The 21,249-nt window shown below is 36.2% G+C and overlaps 1 protein-coding gene across 2 annotated transcripts in view; it reads left to right on the top strand.

Annotated features, from left to right (window-relative positions):
• Nucleotides 1-21,249, top strand: part of celf3b (cugbp, Elav-like family member 3b) — a 41,894-nt gene that overhangs the window by 4,215 nt on the left and 16,430 nt on the right. For both annotated transcript variants that reach the window (XM_067400454.1, XM_067400446.1), the window contains exons 3-4: nt 1,579-1,661; nt 20,930-20,978. In XM_067400454.1, coding sequence (XP_067256555.1) covers nt 1,579-1,661; nt 20,930-20,978 — 132 coding nt within the window. The remainder of the gene's footprint in view (nt 1-1,578; nt 1,662-20,929; nt 20,979-21,249) is intronic.

Here is a 21,249-nt window from a genome sequence, read left to right as displayed (position 1 = left end):
AACTGCAACTTTATATCATTTAATTTTGACTTTATATCCTGCAATTGCAAGTTTATATCATGCAATTCTGAATTATGTGATGTAAATTCTCATTTGCAAGAAAAAAAAGTCAGAATTGTGAAATAAAAACAAACAATTACATTTTTATTATTTTATTCAGTGGTGGAAACAAGCTTCCATAAAAACATAAAAATAAAATAAGAACAACATTATTCATATGACTTTTGGTACATTTTTGAATAATGACTTTAAAGGGGTAGTTCTTTGTGTGTGTGTTTTTTACAAAAACAAACAAACAAACAAAACAGATAAACACACAACTGCAAATGTAACTCTTGGATTCTTTCCTCATTGCATCATTCCAAACCTGTATGACATTCTTTCTTCTGTGAAACATAAAATAAGATATTCTGAAGAATGTTGGTAACACTGGTTTTGGTGATCATTGACTTCCATTGATTAAAAAAAAAAAAAAAAAAAACTCAAAATAACTTCTTTTATATTCCAGAGAAATGTCATACAGTTTTCAATCTGTTCTTCAGACATCATATGACTTAAACATGAAATATAGTGCATAAGTAATATAGACTACTTATATGGTGACTATGGTGACTCCATTCACTTTCATTATATAGAAAAGAGTAGCTGAGGAATTCTTTCAGATTTCTCCTTTTGTGTCCCATGGAAAATGCTGTCCCAGACAGCTTACGTATAACACAAAAAAACAAACTAATAATAAAAAAAAGAACAAAATTACTAAAACAAACTAAAATTAATATTAATATTAACAAACCCTATAGCATATGAAAATAACACACACATGTTGGGTTTCCATATTTTATGGGTATATTCCATAGACATAATCAATTTTATACTGTACAAACTGGTTCAATCCCCTAACCCTAAACCTATAACAAAAAACTTTCTGCATGTTTACATTTTCAAAAAAAAAAACATCACTTAACGTAGTATGATTTACAAGCTGTTGACCAAAAAATGTCCCCACAAAGACAATGATTTTGGATATTAGCATCTATGTAGGGGCACTTTGTCCTCATAATGTAGGGTTTACCTGAATCTCACACACACACACACACAAAGAGAGAGAGTTTGTTGCGCTGCTCACTACCTACTACTCTTCTCTTGAGTTTTCAATCAGAGAAATGGAGGCATAAGCTGCTGCAGCCTGATTTCTTTGTAGTTGTGAGTGTGAGCGTGTGTGTGTGTGTGTGTGTGTGTGTGTGTGTGTGTGTTGTTCAGTGTAAGCTATCCCAGAAGGCTCACTGGGAAAATGTAATGAGTGTGAAATTACATTTCTGTCACTCCTCATGTGTAATGATGCTGAATATTTATGATTCTATAAAAAGCACAGAATAAAATAAAATGTCGATATGAAACTGAATTTCAATTTAAAATATGGGTCATACTTGTAATAAATTGATATCATTAATAATATATTAATATGATTGATAACAACAACAATTTTGCGTGAATGAAAATGTCTATATAATTTTAAAAAAAAAATCATTGCAAATGTAAGCTGTCAATAAATAATAACAGGCTGTCTTTCTGTCCTAGGATGTGCCTTTCTGACATACTGTGCACGGGAATCAGCCGTTAAAGCACAAAGTGCTCTTCATGAACAGAAAACCCTGCCAGGGGTGAGTCCTTTCTCTTTCTCTCTCTCTCTGTGTGAGTGTGTGTGTGTAGAGAGCATGACAGGGGTCTTACGATGTTTTATCCCCTTTCATGTTCTGCCATCTCTGAGTATGTGTGTGTGTCCTGTACACACAGCAAGACTCGTCTCATCTCAGAGAGTGTGTGTGTGCCATCTGGATTATGACGAGCTGATTGTAGCCATGGAGATTATTTGGATTATTCCCCACACCTTTTCAAGCTGCAGACTCTCAGAAATATGGCATTAAAATGTAAACATGGTGCAGAGCAGAGCCCGAGGGTGGCTGTTTGTCACAGAACGGGATTGGAGAGTGATCACAATGGGATGGAGGGTTGGTGGGGTGCAGATGCAGTAATTAATCCTATTACCAGCGTGACACCAGGCTGACCTTTCGTTGAAGATCACTCCGACAATCTTCTCTCTGTCCCGCTTTCTGCCTCCTTCTGCTGTCAATCCTTCCCTCTGACAGTCTTTGGATGGATAATTATACCCTTCCTTCTTTTTCTTTCATCTCTTCTTCTGTTCTAATCTTTCTCAAACTTCTTCCCTGTCCCCCTATTCTTTTTTGCTCTTTTCCTTTTGCATTTTCATATTTTTGTCTTCATATCTGTCCTATTATGCACGCCAAATCCAAATATATGTGATATTAAATAATATATGTGATATTGTCCTAAAGTTTATCAGATCTTATATTGAAATATAGGCTGTCCCTGCCGTATTTCTGGCTGGGGGTGACAGATGGTCCTTTCTGTGCATCAGTGAAGCACAAACACTGGTTTAATTTCAGGAGAGAAAGAAAACAAGACAATGGGCAATAACTGAGGGCAGCCAAAGACAGACGTTATACTGCATGCAGCTTTTCCTTTCATCTATGCTTTTTGCTGTCCCTCCCTTTTGTCTCTGTCCCTTCATTCCCCTCTATCTTCTGTGTAAATGTCGAAGAGTCATATTAGAGAGGAGTGTGTTTGTGTTTATGTGTGTCATGGCCTCGCTCTCCTCTGGGAAGTGCTATTAAGAGCGGCTCAGTCTGTAATGCTTCTGTGGTGTAACTCAGAGAATATGTGAGTGTGTGTGTTTCTCCACAACAGGACATTTGCGGTGTGTTTAGTAGTTCTCTTTGGTCAGCAGTACTGATGATAACAATCTCTCTAGGTGCAGTTCTGGGTGTATATACATCACAGGTACATTACATGGACTTTGTGTACATTTTAGGAGTACAGGCCCATTCACACCATTAACAATATCTATAAAGATAACTATACTAGTATCCACATCAACATACAATAACTATAACAATAAGTATGACGATGACTAAATGAATGTCCACACCAGTGTACAATAACTATAACTATGACTATAACTATAACAGCAACTATAATGATAGCTAATGGTAAGTACTGTATATTACCATCCACACCAACAGATGATAACTTAATGTTGTCAAAAGTACCGACTGCGATACCAAGTCGGTACTGACATTTTAAAAATGTGACGCTTTGATCGCTGTTGAGCTGATTCGTAAACAACTCTGATTGGCCACTGTGTTCACGCGCTCAACAGATATGGCTACAATGATCAACGTGCGGGAGCATTTAAGAGCACATGGAAGTGTTTGAATTGGAAAGCACTCTGAAAGTGGGAGCGTTTGAAAGCAGGCGTGTATAAATATACCTGTAATAACGATAACTATAATGATAACTATAAAGATAACTAACCATATTAGTGTCTACACCAACAAATGATAACATTGTTTATTGTAAGCATGACATACAGGTATGTCTTCTGCCACATACAATGTTCAATCTCTTTAAAGTTGAATAGATTCTAATTGGCTGTCAATGTTTTTTATCATTCATCAGCTTGAAAACTCATTTTGAAAAATATCATTCCTCAGTGCCATTATCGTTATGGCTATGGTGTGGACTTTGCTGTTCTCATAGAATTAGAGTCATTATAAACTTATGTATACTTAAAATATATTATCTATACTTATTCATATATAACTAACTTTTAAACTTATTATAAATCATAATAAATATTTTTTTTTATAAATATAAAAATGCAGAAAGTTCCCTTTCATTGCGTCATTGTCTTGACGCTATGGGAATGCATCCAGGCGTGACCGGTGTCTGAAGCATGTGTACAACACGCATCTTGATTGGCTGACGGATGGCTGTGATGGAGATGTGAGCGGGGGTATCGCTAAAATCAGGCAACCGCTCTCTCTACCGCCTGTATAGCGCATCTGTAATAAAGCGCTTATATCCCAGTAATAAAGATATTGAGTATCTTTATTCTTTCCTAGGGTACAGAGCTGAAGAATGAGAATTATTTTGGGCAGATCACATACCATCCCAAATTCTCATTCTGTCTCCCTCCCCATTTATTGCTGTGTAAGTAGTATGTTACACTCCCCTGTGACGGGTTGCTTTAATGGCCTCTTCTTAGTGAGCAGAAGGCTGGTAAGCTATGGATAGATTGAAAATGAAACATCCTCTTGTATGCTGTATAGCAATTTAAGCTGGACGTGCTAAGAGATTCTTGCCCCTCTGTAAAGTTGCTCCCTAAGTGAAAGCGAAAATAAGAGCTGGGCGAATGAGAGTAATTTGGGCAGGCACTCCTGCTCCCATTCTCTCATTTTGTCCCCCTCCCCTGTTGTTTTTAGGATTTTAAGCAGGGTTATGCTACCCTATGTTATGGTTGCTTTCTGTAAAAAGTTGGCGTGGTTCTACTTATATAATAATATAGTGAGCTCCGTAGAGTTTATACTCTGAATTCCTCTGCTGTAAATCTATGACTAAGCATATTACGGGGACATAGTGGTGACTATGTTGGTGGATTTCTCTAGACAGTTCTGCTCCTGAGCTTCAGGCAGGTGCCTGTCCTGCTCTCGGGACTTGGGCTACCTGTGGTGGAGTTTCCCTGCTAAAATACGGGTGAGGTAAGTATTGGAGCATAGAGCTCTGGGGTTTTACCCTAGCACCTGTTGTCACTGTTTTTTTAGGGAATGTGGGCATTGTATAACCACATAGGATGTGTCTAGTGGTGTTGATGCTCAATTCTGGGCTTGGCCTCAGAGTTGTTATGCCTAGCTCACTATAATTGTACATAATTCACAGCCTAGTTGTTGCAGTAGTTGATATAAGAGCTGCACGATTCTAGATAAAATGACAATTTTATTGGTTTCAAATAGAGATCACGATTCTCACACAATTCTGAATATAAAACTAAATAAAATAACATGTAATTTACTAGAGGTTCTGACAAAATATTAATTGCTGAAAAAAAATAATTAATTTGTTTAATTAATTTGAATGAATAATTTTTTAAAAATGGTTTTGAATTAATATGAATCAGTGTTTTTGAACAAATCTCTTAAATGAATGATTCAGTGACAAATTCTTTTTTTAACAGTCACTTGTCACCACCTAGTGGAATAAGATGTAATTGAAATAACCATTATTTGAAGCACCAAATCAGTTTCAAAAGGTGGTTTGCTCTATTTTGATCGCTACATCAGACATCAGTGTTTATATCCTAACTTTAAACGTTTATCTCAGTACTTCTGTGATAATTTGAACATTTGTAACACAGTAAACTACTGTGTGGTTCAAAACTACTCTCTTTGGCTCAACGAACACAGATTTGAATGTTCTGGTATGATTTTGTCAAAGGTTTAAAAGAGGCAGGCGAACCGTTGTCATTACTGAAATAAGATCTTGTGGGTGGCTGAATTGACATTGCAATCTCTTTTCGATTAATCATGCAGCTCTAGTTGATATTAACATTTCCATAGCGTCAAAACCATGACACAGTGTTGAGTTCCCTTCTCAGGGAACCAGGGTTAAATACGTAACCTAACACATCACAAGAATTTACAGTTTGTACAGTATAAAAATCATTATGTCTATGGAAATACCCAATAAAACATGGAAACCCAACGTGTGTGTGTGTGTGTGTGTGTGTGTGTGTGTGTGTGTGTGTGTGTGTGTGTGTGTGTGTGTGTGTGTGTGTGTGTGTGCGTGCACATGCTTAATGGCCACTAATTACATTTAGACTAATGTGTTAGTGATTTATGTCCTTACTACTACACACACGCCCAAAGTCTAATTAGCAAGTGATATATGCCTTCATAAAAACATAAACATGCTCCACCATACACACACACACACACACACACACACAAACTAACTAACACACACACGTTGGGTTTTCATGTTTTATGGGGACTTTCATAGACATAATGATTTTTATACTGTAAAAGCTGTTCATTCTTCCACCTTGGTGGGGACATTTTGCCCCTATAACGTAGGGTAATTCCCAAACCACACACACACACTGCCTATAGAAAACAACTTGCAGACAGTATTCAATCCTCAAATTAGTTAGATTCTTGGCAGACACTTTCTTCCTAAAATGACTAAGGCGGTGTCTCTTAGAGTGGAGAGATGAGGAGGCTCATATCACTGCTCACAGTGACTGTGCTGGGACATACACAGTCTGATAATGGACTGTAATGGATTGTGGGTAGCGAGGGGGTGGGGCAGAGGCTGTGCTGTAACAGTACACAAAAACTGTGACATGAATTCAAAGGCAGCAGCTGCTGGCAGTTAATGTCCAGAGCAAAGCCAAAAGGATTTCTAGAGGTCAGGAGGCATGCATACTGAGTTTGGGATGGGTTGTGTAGTGAATTCTGATTGAGCAATAATAATGTTATCTAGTAAAGTAGTACAAACTAGAGCTTGGGATAAAAGACAGATAACTAGCCTGTCAGTTTAGCCTGTTAATTTTGTGTAGTTAATTCTTTAAAAAAAAAGAAAAAGAAAAATTGAACATATTTAATCATGCTCCCTGACCCATATACATTTTGTAATAAGGAGAAATTGAAGCTAGAAGTACCACATTCATGTTTTTGAGAGTCTGTAGTGTGTGCAGACCATCTGCTACTACAAGCCTCGCCAAACCACTTATTGCACAAGAGACAAGACCTAATAGAATGAACTTTTATTTAACAAAGACAAATTAAATTGACATTAAAGACATTTATATTGATACAAAATATTTCTGTTTCAAATAAATGGCCAATAGTGGTAAGCACGCACAAAAACTAAGACTATACAAGAACACAGTTTTGTTATTCTCTAAACACTCAGGAGAACATAGGAGAAACGCTACCACAAACTGATTACAAACGAGAACCGTCAAGAGACTGAACATAAAAGGGAATATAAATACAAGACGATCATAATGAGAGACAGGTGCAAATCATACAAAACCATAAGAACAAATGAAGACACAATCAGTAAGCAAGAAACCTAAATTAAACAGTTCAGGGAAACAGGAACTAAAGGAAACGAAAAAGAATATCAGAATAAGAGTCCATAACCATGACAAATATATTCACTTAGAAAACAATTCTTTTAAAGGGGACATATTGTGACAATCTGACGTTTTCCGTGTCTAAGTGCTATAATCGGGTCCCCGGTGCATCTACCAACCCAGTAAGTTTGTTTTGGGAAGCCTTTCTCTGCAAGCATATGAAAAAACGAGCCTCTCAGATTATAATATTACTGCCCCTTAATCTGCCCATTTCCACACATGGCAATGCCATTTTGTTTTTGCAAGTGAAAACCAGTTCTAAGGCCATGGCAAAAGTTCAAGCAAAGCATGATAACTGCTCTGTCGTTGGCTGCACAGACGAGCACAGAACACTATTTAGAGTCTCGTTAGCTTACAAGTTGACCCTGGCAAGCTCGATTGCTAAAAAAGGATTGTTTCTGTCCAAATGATATTTTGGAAAAACATTAAACCATTCACAGCATTTGATAGCAATCATAAACGTTAGCCTGGTGTGTATGGCTCTGATTGGCAAACAGGTACACTATGTATAGTGGGTATCCATACGGGTTTTGCACAAAAGATTGACATGCTAGTCGATGAGTTGAACCAGCTCTACATAAAATTATCCACTAACCATTCAGAAACATCCAGTTTTATTCTAAAAGTTGTAACTTCTTCCTGAGTCTCTCCATCAGTGTCGAATCTGGTTTGAACAATGTAAGGCTGAACACCATTACTGACAATCCTCATTTTGGCTGCGTGAGATTCTCCAGCTTTGTTGTTGTTGAGCAACCGAAACTCAAGCTGTTAAAGCTCAAACCTATTTTGGAAAGCAGGCAGGGAGCAGCAGCTCATTTGCATTTAAAGAGACACACAAAAATGACGTGTTTTTGCTCGCACACAAATGGGCAAATTTGACATGCTATAATAAATGATCTGTGGGGTATTTTGAGCTGAAACTTCACAGACACATTCTGGGGACACCAGAGACAATGAGAAAACAATACGTCCCCTTTAAATTATAATAATATTTCACAATATTACTGTTTTTATTGAATTTTGGATCAAATAAATGCAGCCTTGGTGAGCAGAAGAGACTTCTTTTACATTAAAAAAAATCTTAACATCCCCAACATTTTGAATAGTAGTACATACATACACATTTGCTAAAAGTATACATTTGAAACCCTACATGAAAATCCAAAGTTGTTTGTTTAGAGTTTTTTTTTTTTTTTTTTTTTTTTTTCTTAATTGATAATCTCCTTTTCTCTCTTCTCTGGTCATCATCTGAAGGATAAAGGGATTGGGGCATGAAGAAGAATGAAGAGATGAATAGGGCCAAGCTGTGGGAGGATGAGAAACGAGGGATCAGAAATAAACCTTCGTCTTAATGAGAGAGATACAGCTGTCAATCTACAAGGTTAAACTGGTGTGACCCACAGAGCAAAGTTCTTTCAGAGGAGCTACACAACTGCTTTGATGGGCTTTTTCTGTATCCCTTTTTGTCAGCTTTTGTTACTGAGGATCTGAACAACAGCAGCTCTTTTAGGTGTGTGTTTCTGAATGTGCAGTGATTCTAATACATAAACCTTGTTATGAACAGTGTCGGGGGTAATGCATTACAATTAACTTGAGTTACGTAATCAGATTACTTTTTCAAGTAACTAGTAATGTGTTACTTTTTCAATTCACAGCAAAATATAAGTTACTTTTTCAAATAATTAACGCAAGTTACTTTTCACATTTATTGATTGACAGCTCTCCTGCCACCATGTGGAGAGAAATAAAGTGTAGAGGTGTTGTGTGAGTTGTGTACACGGTTATTGTAGTTCTAATCTAGACTAAATGTGAACATGCATTTACTCATCTGACTTGCACAAAAATCAGTAGTCCTCAAAATGAATAAAAACAGTGAAATGCAATCTCAGAATGTTATGCAAACCTGTAATAATTATCTATATTAAATTACACGAATATACTACTATACTACTATACTATACTACTATGCATTTAATCTCATTTGATTAACCATTGTCTTTGCTGCTGACCTTCAATGATTTAATTCAACTATACTAATAAGCAAAAATTACTTTAGAGTAGATTTAGAAATAAAAGTGTTGAACTTCCTTATGTATCCTATTCTTCTTTAATGGCAGCACAGCTAAAAGGTGTGTTTGAGCTGCGCCCTCTACTGTACAGGAGTAAATATGCATTTCCTTCAGCCTGAGGCTTATTAATTTCACTTTTAGTGTGAAAGGGCCTGAACATTTAATAGAACTGTTTTTGTTGTTATTCAAAATCAAGCAAGCAAGCCCAGCCCAGGTGAGAAAAAGTAACGCAAAAGTATTGTAACAAATTATTTTTCATAAAAAATAACTAACACAATTAGTTACTTTTTTAGGAGTCAATATTGTAATGCATTACTTTTAAAAGCAACTTTCCCCAACACTGGTCATGAAGCCTTGATGCGCTATCAGAGGGAAATTATTAGTGCTGCTTGCTGAGACTCATAAAGTGTCAAATCATGAGGCTGTTAAGTTTCGTACCTATACCGTACACTTGATATATACAGTAAACTGCAGTACAACATACCTCAAAGGATATCATATACTGTACTACTGAAATGGTATTCAGTAAAAAATTTTTTATTGTTTTGTTCTAAATAGGCATTTTAACTCTTTCGAGTGTTGCAAATCTGTACAGTAGGAATGGTTTGGACAGCTTCCTGTAGAGATGATGGGAATATTTGTATGACAGGCAGACACACACTCACAAGCTAGTAGAGAAACCATCGGGAGGGAGGAGATCATTGCTAAGATACGGTTGACTAGGAGATGGCAGGTTGCTAGGTAACATGGATGATGCAATAAGTGACTAATATGGAATGGAAATGTTTGGGAGAAAAATGTTTGTGTTGCAAATATCTTATGAGTGAGTGTGTGTGTGTGTGTGTGTGAGTGTTTTCTTGTATACGTGGTTTATGAGGACACAAATGTGTATAATGACATGGGTATTACAACATAAACACGGCTTATGAGGACACTTCCTGTGTCCTCTTAAACCAAATGGCTTAAAAAACATACTAAACAGTGTTTTTTGTTTGTTTGTTTGTTTTTTTTGAAAAGCACACAAACTCCCCCACAGTGAGATGGTTTGGTCCGATGACTTCATGTTGGCTGGGCATGGAGGGTAAAATGCAATTTGTTTGAATAATCCTTGGATTTAATGCTCCATAATCCATGAAAAATCCTTTCAGAATTACCGCAGGGGTTGAGATTTACAGAGTGTGTGCATCTTGCTGTGTGTGTTTTGTAAACTGTACAGGAGGTGTGAGAGAGTGTATAAAAATCTATTTATGTGTTAGTGAGAGAGACTTAATATAAACCCTACAGATGTGTTTAAATGAAACCCTCATCTAGCAGGATTATGATGAGGTGCTGACAGTTTCCGTGCCTGAGGATTCTGCTGCCTGTATGTGTAGATATGCTTTATTTAATAAGTCTGTAATAGGAATATGACTCAAAGGAATATTTAACCTAGTATTTTGGAAGCTTTTTTCAGTACATAATTTTTTGCCCCCTCAAGGATATTTCAATCATACAGCGAAGAGTAACCCCTCCACCAATCCATCTTTCTAAGGCAAGGGGAAAGTGTTGGTGTTAGTCATGTGATCAAACCGTTAAAGTATTAAAGTTCAGAGCAGCTTTACTAAGTGATCAGACCAGTGTTATTTTAGTATCATTGATACAAAATTGTAAATTGATACTATTATAGTTTTTGTTAATGTTTTGAATTAGGTTTTATGTTTAAACATTTTAACATTTAAATTTTAGTTAAAGATTTAGGAAATTTATTATGTTTTTGTTATTTTTATTCATTTTGCTTTAAATATGTCTATATAATTTTATTAAAGGCGACCTATTATGCAAATTTCACTTTTGCATGGTGTTTGGCTATAAATGTGTGTTGGCAGTGTGTGTACACAACCACCCTATAGTGATAAAAATCCAACCACTGCTTTTTTTTTAATCCTCATAAATCATAAGCAGTGTCTCAGAACAAGCCGTTTCCAGATCCCTGGCAGTGTGACGTCACTTTAGCCACAGGCCCAACCCACGAATGTTGACAGACACTGCCGTTTTAACATAGGACCGCCCTGAGTGAGTTCACAGTGAGTTTACACAGTCCACCATTGTTGCACTAACGAGAATGTCTCCCAAGCGTTTTAATTGTTCTGTTGCTGGATGGATTAATCCACATAGCTCTCTCCATTTACTCCCAAAATCTGAGCCACTGAAGACGAGGTGGATTAATTTTGTTTTTGAAGAAAATGCTCCCTCAACTCTACTGAAATTCGTTTATGTCTGCGCGAATCATTACACACCGGACTGCTTTGTGAACGAATGTCAATATAAAAGAACAATACATAACAGATGTTGAGCTAAAAAGTTGTTACTCAAGGGTAGATCAGTACAAACTGTTGGTGATCCAGCTTACAGTCTCCAGAGTGATACTAGATACGGCAGTATTGAAGGTGAGAGCACTTTATTACAGTTCATCGGAGTTGATTTATGGATATATAGAATACCAGTTTATTAAGCACCACCCGATAAGGCATAAGCTCTTTATATATTTGTTTACTGTTAGTTGTAATGAGTGTTTACTTCGCTGTGTATGTTGATGATAATACAAGGGAGAGAGAGAGAGTTTATGGATAATATTTTAAAGCACACTTGCACTGTGTTTTATTAAGCTCTTACAGAGATTTTCTAGACTGAAAACAGACACTTCATCTTTTGTGTGAAGTATAATAAATGTCATAAAACTCATCTGTAAAGTTTTGGCCATCATTCGGATGGGGTCCAGTACAACAGGCTTGTACTAATGTAGTGGAAGAAGTCAATATAAGTTATAACTGTAATTGAACTAAACTATATCTGCTCTATGTCCATGCAGCATACACTCTTAGAAAAAAAGGTTCTTTGGGGTTCTATGTAGAACCCTAGGGTTCTTTAACCAACTTTATAGAACCCTTTCTGCCTAAAAGGTTCTATATAAGGAGAAAGAACCCTTTTGGCAAAAAGGGTTATTTGGGCTAAATGTGCTTTATATACATTTTATTTAATGATTACACTATTGAACATTATATTTGTGTTTTTACTTCAATTTTACTTAGGCACACCTTTAATTCTGAAGAAAACAAACTTATATAGCCTACATTTTCAAGTTTAATAGGTTTATTAGAAAAAATAATTGCCGCATTATCCTGTAATGAAAAAAAAATCTAAATTAAATATACCCTACGTTGTTTCTGGATCTAGGCGCTAGGGGCAGAATTCTGCCATCTGCTGGTAAAAGAAAATCCTGTAGGAATTACTTAGATTCTGAAAGTCAATTCTTATAACCCAACCCTCCAAAAAGATCCATTAAACGATCTTCGACATAAACAGCAAATAACTTGCATGTGTATGTGCTGATCAGTTCTGAACTGTCTGCACGCGCAGTGTTGGATTTCAGCCGCGCCCATCGTGCGCGAGTAATTAGAATGCGCGTGAACGCAGCATTTTAAACTTCAACCGTTAAGGATGTCCGTTTGAGCTCAGCACTCGAGAGGACGACGATTAAATTGGTAAGTGAGAAAATTAATATCTCTTACGTTATTCTAATTACATTTGCCTAAATCCTTGATATATTTATACTCCTTACATGTTTTTTTCAAGAAGCAAAAAGAAGAAATGTGGTTTACGGTGCTGTCCGGCCGGGCCTGCGCTATTCTCCGCCAGGAGGTTTGTCATTTCTCATTTCTTACATGAATTCCTAAAATCTCTGTTAAAACGGTTGTGGACTGATCAATAATGGTGGCGAGAGTTCATGTTATATCCTAATACACTTTTCTTTGTACTGTACATTGTATTGGACCTAGAAAACACATAAAACGATGTTTCAGGAGCAGTCAAATCACGTGATCACAGCCAGACCGCAAGAGAAACCCCGAAGAACAAAGAGAGGAGGTGATGAAGATGCTTTTTCTGTGGATATAGCTGTGAGTATTTGGTGTTTGCAGTTATAGCACACTTTTTTCTGAATTAATTGAAGGCCTAATTTATGCTAAACACTGTATTTGGTTCTTTAAGATGCATTATGCCAATTACACAAAAACGTACTCACAGTACCAACTTTGGGAAACTTATAAATATGCTAATCTGAAGTGGCTTATATTTGTTTTTCTATTTTCCATGTTTAATGCAACAATGAATAATAATAAATTAATATTTCTGTTTGCACTCTCACTGCAGGGATGGACTCTGGAGTGCAGCATTACTTCAATAAGATGAAAATAACACACTCCTCTATGATTCACGTAAGTTTTAAGATGTAATTGTGAGAGATTCCTTTCTGTTTTCTGTTGTACTGTACTCTCCATAAGTCTAATTAATGTTTTTCTGACTTGCATCTCCATCTTAGGATGTCAAGCCCCCTGAACGCAAAGAGAGTCTGCATCAAAATGGATTGACTGATTCTGATTGAAAACAGAGATGTCAAAAGTATCTGTTGGCTGTCTACTTTTTGTTCAATATGGAGCATCCAAAAGCCAGTTTCTTTCATTCAGCACTATTTAACCCTTCTCAGTACGGTATTTAACCTGCGTGAAGTTGGCCCTCCACCCAACGCAAAACGTCTGCAAAATAGTCTCAGGCGTTTGAGCTCAGTTTGTGCTGGTGAAATTTTCATTTGTGCTGCTTCGGTTTTTAATATATTAAAATAACTTTTATAGGTCATTCTCAGGTCACTCAGCCCCCCCACATGCTCCAAATCCACCCAAAATAGTCTCAATCATTTGTGCTTCGTTTGTGCTTGTTTGTGCCATTAAAAGTTTTGTGTGTGCTGCTTTCGATTTTAAAATATTAGACTTTGAACTATAGGATGATGATGTAACTCAGCCCCCCACATGCCCCAAATTCGCCCAAAATAGTCTCTTTTGTTAGTGCTCCGTTTGTGCTGGTAAAAGTTTAGTTTTTGTTGCTTCGGGTTTTTTTTTTTTTTTTTTAGATATGCCTGTTAAAATAATATTTATAAAATCTCAGGTCACTCAGCCCCCCACCCCACATAGGCTATGCTTCAAATTCACCCTAGATAGTCTTGTTTGTTTGTGCTTCGTTTGTGCTGGTGAAATTTTCGTTTGTGCTGCTTCGGTTTTTAAAATATTTAAAGAATTGGCAATTCATTCTGAGGTCTCTCAGCCCCCCACATGCTCCAAATTCACCACAAACAGTCGCAATCGTTTGTGCCGATAAAAGTTTAATTTGTGCTGCCTCGCTTTATAAATATTAGACATTGATTGCATTGAAATGAATAAAGCTCATTTTTAATATGTTTAATTCTTTTTTGTCTGTTTACTTTCATTTTGATGCAACAACTTTCCATTTCTGACACGCGCTTGTCACTGAAAAGAAGAAAAGCAAACAGAATTAATTTAAAATCACATTGCTCCTACTATTTCTGTTAAATGTCTATGCTTTGGTATATAGCATAATAGTCACTATACTATGCTCTTATGCGATTTGCATTTGCAGCCGTTCAGTGTCATTCATTTAAATGCAATCAATGTCTAATATTTATAAAGCGAGGCAGCACAAATGAAACTTTTATCGGCACAAACGATTGCGACTGTTTGTGGTGAATTTGGAGCATGTGGGGGGCTGATTGACCTGAGATTTTATAAATATTATTTTAATAGACATATCTAAAAAAAACAAAGCATTACAAATTAAACTTTTACCAGCACAAATGAAGCACAAACGTTTGAGACTATTTTGGTCAAATTTGGAGCATGGGGGGGGGGGGCTGAGGGACCTGAGAATGAATACCCAATTCTTTTAATATTTTAAAAACCGAAGCGGCACAAACGGAAATTTCACCGGCACAAACCAGCACAAACGGAGCATAAACAAAAGAGACTATTTTGGGTGAATTTGGAACATGTGGGGGGCTGGGTCATTTGTTTTTATTGTTTAAATGCTTATCTGAATGTTAAATTATCATTTAACGCTTATGAATTAAAAAACAATTCTACTAGCTAGTCTTTTAGTTCATTTTTTTAGAAACATTTATTTATGTTAACTCTTCTAACTATTGCTCTATGAATTGCAGTGTGTTTTATATTGCTTGTGTCATTATAAATGCTAATAAAAATGTCTTAAATGATTGCATATTATGTTGATGTGTTATGCCTATGGGTATTTAAGTTTTTCTAGTGATAAAGTAACTATATAAGCAGGTTTATTCATAAAATTTAATTAAAATAAATTAAAAATCAATAAAAATGAACCCCTAAAAGGTTTTGATTGAACCCTTAAAAAAGGGTTCTATATAGAACCTTTTAGGGGTTCCATATATGTAGCGCCTGATAGAACCTTTTTGGTTCTATATAGAACCTTTTATTCTAAGAGTGTATATTCGCAGTTTCTGACATTATAGTGCGTCCTGACTCCTGACAACGGAGAACCAGCTCTTGAAGCTCCGCCCTCTTAGGCCGAGCGCAGCAGTTCGTTTGCATTTAAAGGCAAGTACAGGTCTCTGCAGGACAGTAATGATCAGTGGGCGAGGCCATAAACAGAGGGGCGTTTTTGAAAGTGTGTTACCTGATTTGCCCACGTCAGAGTGTGGGTAGGGTTTAGGGGTGGGGTCAGGTGAAGGGGATCATTTTAAATAAATAAATTTTAAAATTTTATTTCAATTAATTTTTATTTAATTTCAAGACATGGAAATGTTTTTATGGTTTTATTTTATAGTTAACCATTATAACCCTGGATCAGCCCACTATTTTCACCAGCAGGATCATAATGTCAGGATATGTAAGGAATAATTGACAACAGATCAATACATTTTTAGAAAATAATGCACACCCGAGGTGGTAATGTGGCCACAGTGCGAAGCGGAGCACCGTTATTACCTCGCTGGTGAGAAATGTCATGTAGCTTTTAAGTTGCTAAACTATTTTACTGATTCATTCATCAGAGCAGCGCTGACAACACGTTTCTGTGCGAGTGTGTGTCCGTACAGTATGTGTGTGTGTTTGACTGAGAGCGGGAGAAAAAGAGTATGACCTTTCAGGATGTAATGAAACATATTTTGGGGCAAAAAACATGACAATAATTTGTTTTTACCCTATTGTTTGCTATATTTATTTGCTTGGTCGGTGTCATTGTGGGTTTTGTTTTCTTTTGCAGTTGTAAGCTATAAGGACCTTATGAAATGAAATCATTTGGTGAAGTGATATGGAACTGTAATGCGGTCATCTAATTTTTTTCTTCAAGACATGAAAAAGGTAGATCGGTGTAATTTAAATCTGAAAAGAAAGACTGATTAGCCATAACTAGTTAGTTCGTCAGACTAGTTCTTGAGACACAGTCTTATCTTAGCGGCTGTGTTTATGCAGCCGGCCCCTGATCTAAAGGACTGAAGTCAACCATGCAAATGTAAATGTTTAGTTTATGCATGGGGTTTTGTGTATGTTTAGAGGTGCAGTGCACTAATAATTAGTAGTGTCTAAGTTGTAACATAGTGGCAATTTATGCAACATCTAGTATTTGTTGTAATGCTGGTGCAAGTGGACCTTGGTCTGGCAACTAAAAGGTGGTAGCTAACTAACATTTTTAAAGACTCTATAGATTATATATGTATTTCTTTCTCACTTCTCATAGAGTGCTTTTCTCTCTCTTCCTTATTTCTCATTCATGTCTTCATTATGTTGTCTATCTGAAATTTGTCCTTCACAGTTGCACAGTCCTCCCCCCTATTCTTGTATTCTCAGTAGTATCACTATCTCTCTCCATGACTAAGCACATCACTGCGCTCGTGACATTCTACAAATGGGCTTCGAGACTCTCCAGGAAACTAGAGCATGTCTTCTCTCTCTCTCTCTCTCTCTCTCTCTCTTTCACTCCTACACTGTTAAAACGGATTGTAATTTCAACAGAAAAGAATGTAGAATGCTACTTATTAAACCAGTTAACTGTAAGTTACCTTGGCATATATTATATATAAAATTATATTAGGTTTATGAGAACAGTAAATTCATCTTAAAAATGTAAATAGTATGAATTATAATAATTTGAGGTGAAAATCTATATTGTATTCATAAGACAATGCATACAGTTTTACTGCATACAGTAAAAATGGTATTAAAAAAAGTGGAAAAAGCTGTAAAATTACGTTCCCAGAGCTTCCCATCATATTTAAAGGGATAGTTCACCAAAAAATAAAAATTAGCCCATTATTTACTCACAATCAAGCTGTCCTAGGTGTACATGACTATCTTCTTTCAGACAAACACAATCAGAGCTATATTTAAATTTATCCTGGCTCTTCCAAGCTCGAATGGGGCTTGAGATTTTGAAGCCCAAAACAACACATCCATCCATCATAAAAGATAAAGTAATACCAAATAAGTAGCAAAAGATAACCAGCTCTTGTGGGTTAATAAAGGGCTTTGTAAGCGAAGCGAGGGGTTTTTGTAAGAAAAATATCAGTATATAAAACTTTATAAACTATAATAACTGGTTTCTGGCAACGGCCGTACGCAAGTCGAGTTCTGCCGGAAGAGTGACCTCTGACGTAGATGTAGGAATATCGTAAGCTTTGACGCCTCTCATGGTTCAAATAAATAGGGCTGGGCAACAAACTCAAGCTCATCTTCTTTTATATCAAAATCCTCTGACATTTCTCTTTAATAAATCTCATTTTAGACTTCTAATTGTGACCGTATCCTCTGCGTTTCCGCGTCATGCATCGGATCATAGGTCTTTCTTCCGCCAGACGGCCATTGCCAGAAGCCAGTGATTCTAGTTTATAAAGTTATAAATATGGATATTTTTCTTACAAAAACCCATCGCTTCACGAAGGCCTTTATTAACCCCCTGGAGCCATGTGGTTATCTTTTATGATGGATGGATGCGTTTTTTTGTCCTACAAAATCTTGAGCCCCATTCACTCCCATTATAAAGCTTGAAAGAGCCAGGATATTTTGTAATATAACTTCTTCTTTTTTTGAGGGTGAGTAAATCATGGGATCATTTTTATTTTTGGGTGAGCTTTCCCATTAAGGAGCGTTTTTTATTTAATGAGTTAATATAATAGTCTTATATTCGTTGTCAAATATGAGTTACATTTTGTATTTTTATGTCTATGTATTATGGTGGTTATCAGTGTATTTTAAGCAGATTTTAGTAGACTAATGTGCAAATCAGTTATAAATGATTCATTACAATGTTTCTGATCATCAACTCAACACTTGCCAATATAGTAAATGAACAGGACAAATCACATAGAGTGAATCTATGCACTGTTACCAATGCAAACAAAACTTGTTTCTGAGTTTTGCACACACAATGTTAACCGATTAATACAGTGGTTCATTTGTTAATCACTTTAGTTGAATTTAAATACATTTTTAGGGTGCGTGGCCTACTCTGCAGGGCTACATTTACTTTCATCTTACTTTTTTCTTACACTTTGAATATGTCAAGAGACGAACAGGTACTTTCTTTTTATATTTTGCAGTTCTTTATGTCTTCCTGTTCTGCCTTCCTGTTTTGTTTTGTTTTTTTCTCACTGAAACCAGGCTTATTAGTGGAATCAATCTTTGTGGTTTTGTCTTGAGCCATTAAGCAACATCCCAGAACACCAAAGAAACAACAAAGAACACACTAGCAGCACCACGGCAACGCATTTTAAAACACTCAGCAACACTCTGATTCCAAACATCTCAGTGGCAGATTTCACACATTCTCTTTCACACACATGCTCTTCAGTGTAATCCAGCGTGTCTGTGTAATCCTGATCAGATGGCCATCATTCTAAAGCTGATCTCTCTACAATCCTGTGCACATTAGTTTAAGTGCAGGGGCAGCAGGGTCAAAAGGTTACATTATATATACATATTGAAGAGCATATGGAAATCAGCATAAAGTCTGTAAAGTGACCAGCCACAGATTGCATGTTCTTTGTTGTCTTAAATCAGTGTTACCAAAATAGACTGGTATGGGTGGGGGGAATGGTGCAGCAGTCATCAAGGTTATCTTAAAAACTTGTAAATTGTGGCTGTTCTGTATGAATGTAAGTCAATGGAGCAGTTTACACTGAATAAACTGCTGTTACTATGTGGAAACAGCTTGTATGATTTGATTTGAAGGTGTCCGGGTCATTATTGATGGGTTTACAGGGCACACTCTGCAGAGGTCAAGTATTTAAAATTTTACTAATTTCATTGACAATTGTTACAAACAAGATTTATTTACCTTTCTCAATTTTTGCTGTTTTGTGAATTGTATACCATTTGCTTTACTGTTAAAGTTTCCCTGAAAAGACAGTTACAGATGTGCTTCTTGTTTTGATGTCATGATTATAGTACAGTATTTTAGCAATAGTACTTTTTTTTTTTTTTTTCAAATCCATCTTTTTCCTGATTGTGTTTTGAATTATGGGTAGCACTTCCGGTTTGTGGAACTTCCATTCAAAAAGACTGAAAGGAATCATTTCAAATCATAATGTTGGCCTACAAATAAAGCTTACCCATCAGTTACACTGAATTATCCATCAGTTTTCCTTCATGTTTTATTTTCAGACATCATGAGAATAACGTAACGCTTGGTGCTATAATGTGCTATAACAGGAACATCTATGGCAAGAGTTCTTATCAATCGCTGCTTTCTTTTCCTCATGATTATTCTCTTTTTTCCCTTTGCATTCCACTGTAATAGTATGAAAAAAGACAACATATGCTGCACATTTGTGGTCTATTCTCCTGATTTAATTTACGATATATCCCATTAATAATTCATTGGATTTCACAAAGAATCTCTCGTTTTTTCTCCTCAAATACTCACGTCGCTTTCCAGGTTTATTTTCACAGGTAAATACAATTTATTATCTGTCAAATTGATGGAAGTCACTTTGAAATAGTATCATGCAATGCTGAAGTTTGATTAAGGCAATGTATAATACAGATATATTACTATAATGATATTTAACCGTCCGTTATCGCTGTGGAAAAAATCACACTTTTGAGGTTATTCATGGTCTGTTGAAAGTACCTTGTTGATGTTTTTTACACTTTTAAATGTCCTTTTAATGTTTGATGGTTGAAGGGTGAGTCGAATAATGTCATCTCATTGTACCCAGTTAAAAAAAAAAAAAAAAAAAAAACGTATTATTGCATTCACAGAGCGAGACTTTCACTGATTATTTAACGGTTGTTACACCTATAATACAGAAAGTGTCATGGGGCGTAGGAATAAGGTGAATAGAATTATGTTCTTCTCCAGCAATTGTGTGTGGTGGGGGGGGGGGGGGGGGGGTTGGTGCATTGTGATCTACCCTATATAGTGTAGTGTGACTACATGCCCCGCAATAGGGTCAATATGTAAGTAAACTGTAACTGACAATAATGGTGGAAATGTTCAATGACCTTTTGTGTGGAACAGTATGTTCCGTTCCCGGAATCTGATTGGTTGAGCAGCATTCCAAAAGAGCTGAATTAGCAGACCAAAAGCACTGCAACTTGTTATTGTTTGTATCACTGCAGTTGTCTGTGTTTGTTCCAGACAGACTGTCAGTCTGTGACTCTTTTGGCAAGGTGCATTGATACGTCAGTAGATGAAGACAAATTACTTTGTGAGTCTGCAGGTGGCCTGTCTTATTACTTAATTGTAGCCACAACATCAAGGTTTGTGTCTATACAGAAATTCACTAAGGCAAAGCCATTTTTTGAGCAAAACACTGCTATAAAACACTGTGAATGGGAAATCTTAATCCATTGGTAGAATTGTCAGGTATGTTGAATGTATAGAGTATGTATATTGTGTAATTTGAATTTTATCGAATCAACATATGATTGTTTTTGTTTTTCAGATGAATCGGCCCATTCAAGTGAAGCCTGCAGACAGTGAGGGGAAAGGAGGTAAATCATCTGTTATTCACATTTTTATTTGGCTTATTTGATATACAGAATAATGTTTAAAAGTCTGGGGTTGGTAAGATATTTTATCATTTCCTTTTTTTAATTATTTAGAAAAATGTTCTTATAATTACCAAGGCTGCATTTTCTTGATTGAAATGCAGTAATATTGTGAAATATTATCACAGTTTAAAATACCTTTTTTCTGTTAACTTATTAAAATGTATTTTTATAATTTATTCCAGTGATCAAGGCTGAATTTTCAGTGTCATTC

The sequence above is a fragment of the Chanodichthys erythropterus genome, chromosome 2, assembly GCF_024489055.1.
Source record: "Chanodichthys erythropterus isolate Z2021 chromosome 2, ASM2448905v1, whole genome shotgun sequence".
NCBI lineage: Eukaryota > Metazoa > Chordata > Actinopteri > Cypriniformes > Xenocyprididae > Chanodichthys > Chanodichthys erythropterus.
Note: the sequence above shows the minus strand (reverse complement) of the source record. Positions and strands in the feature narration are given on the sequence as shown.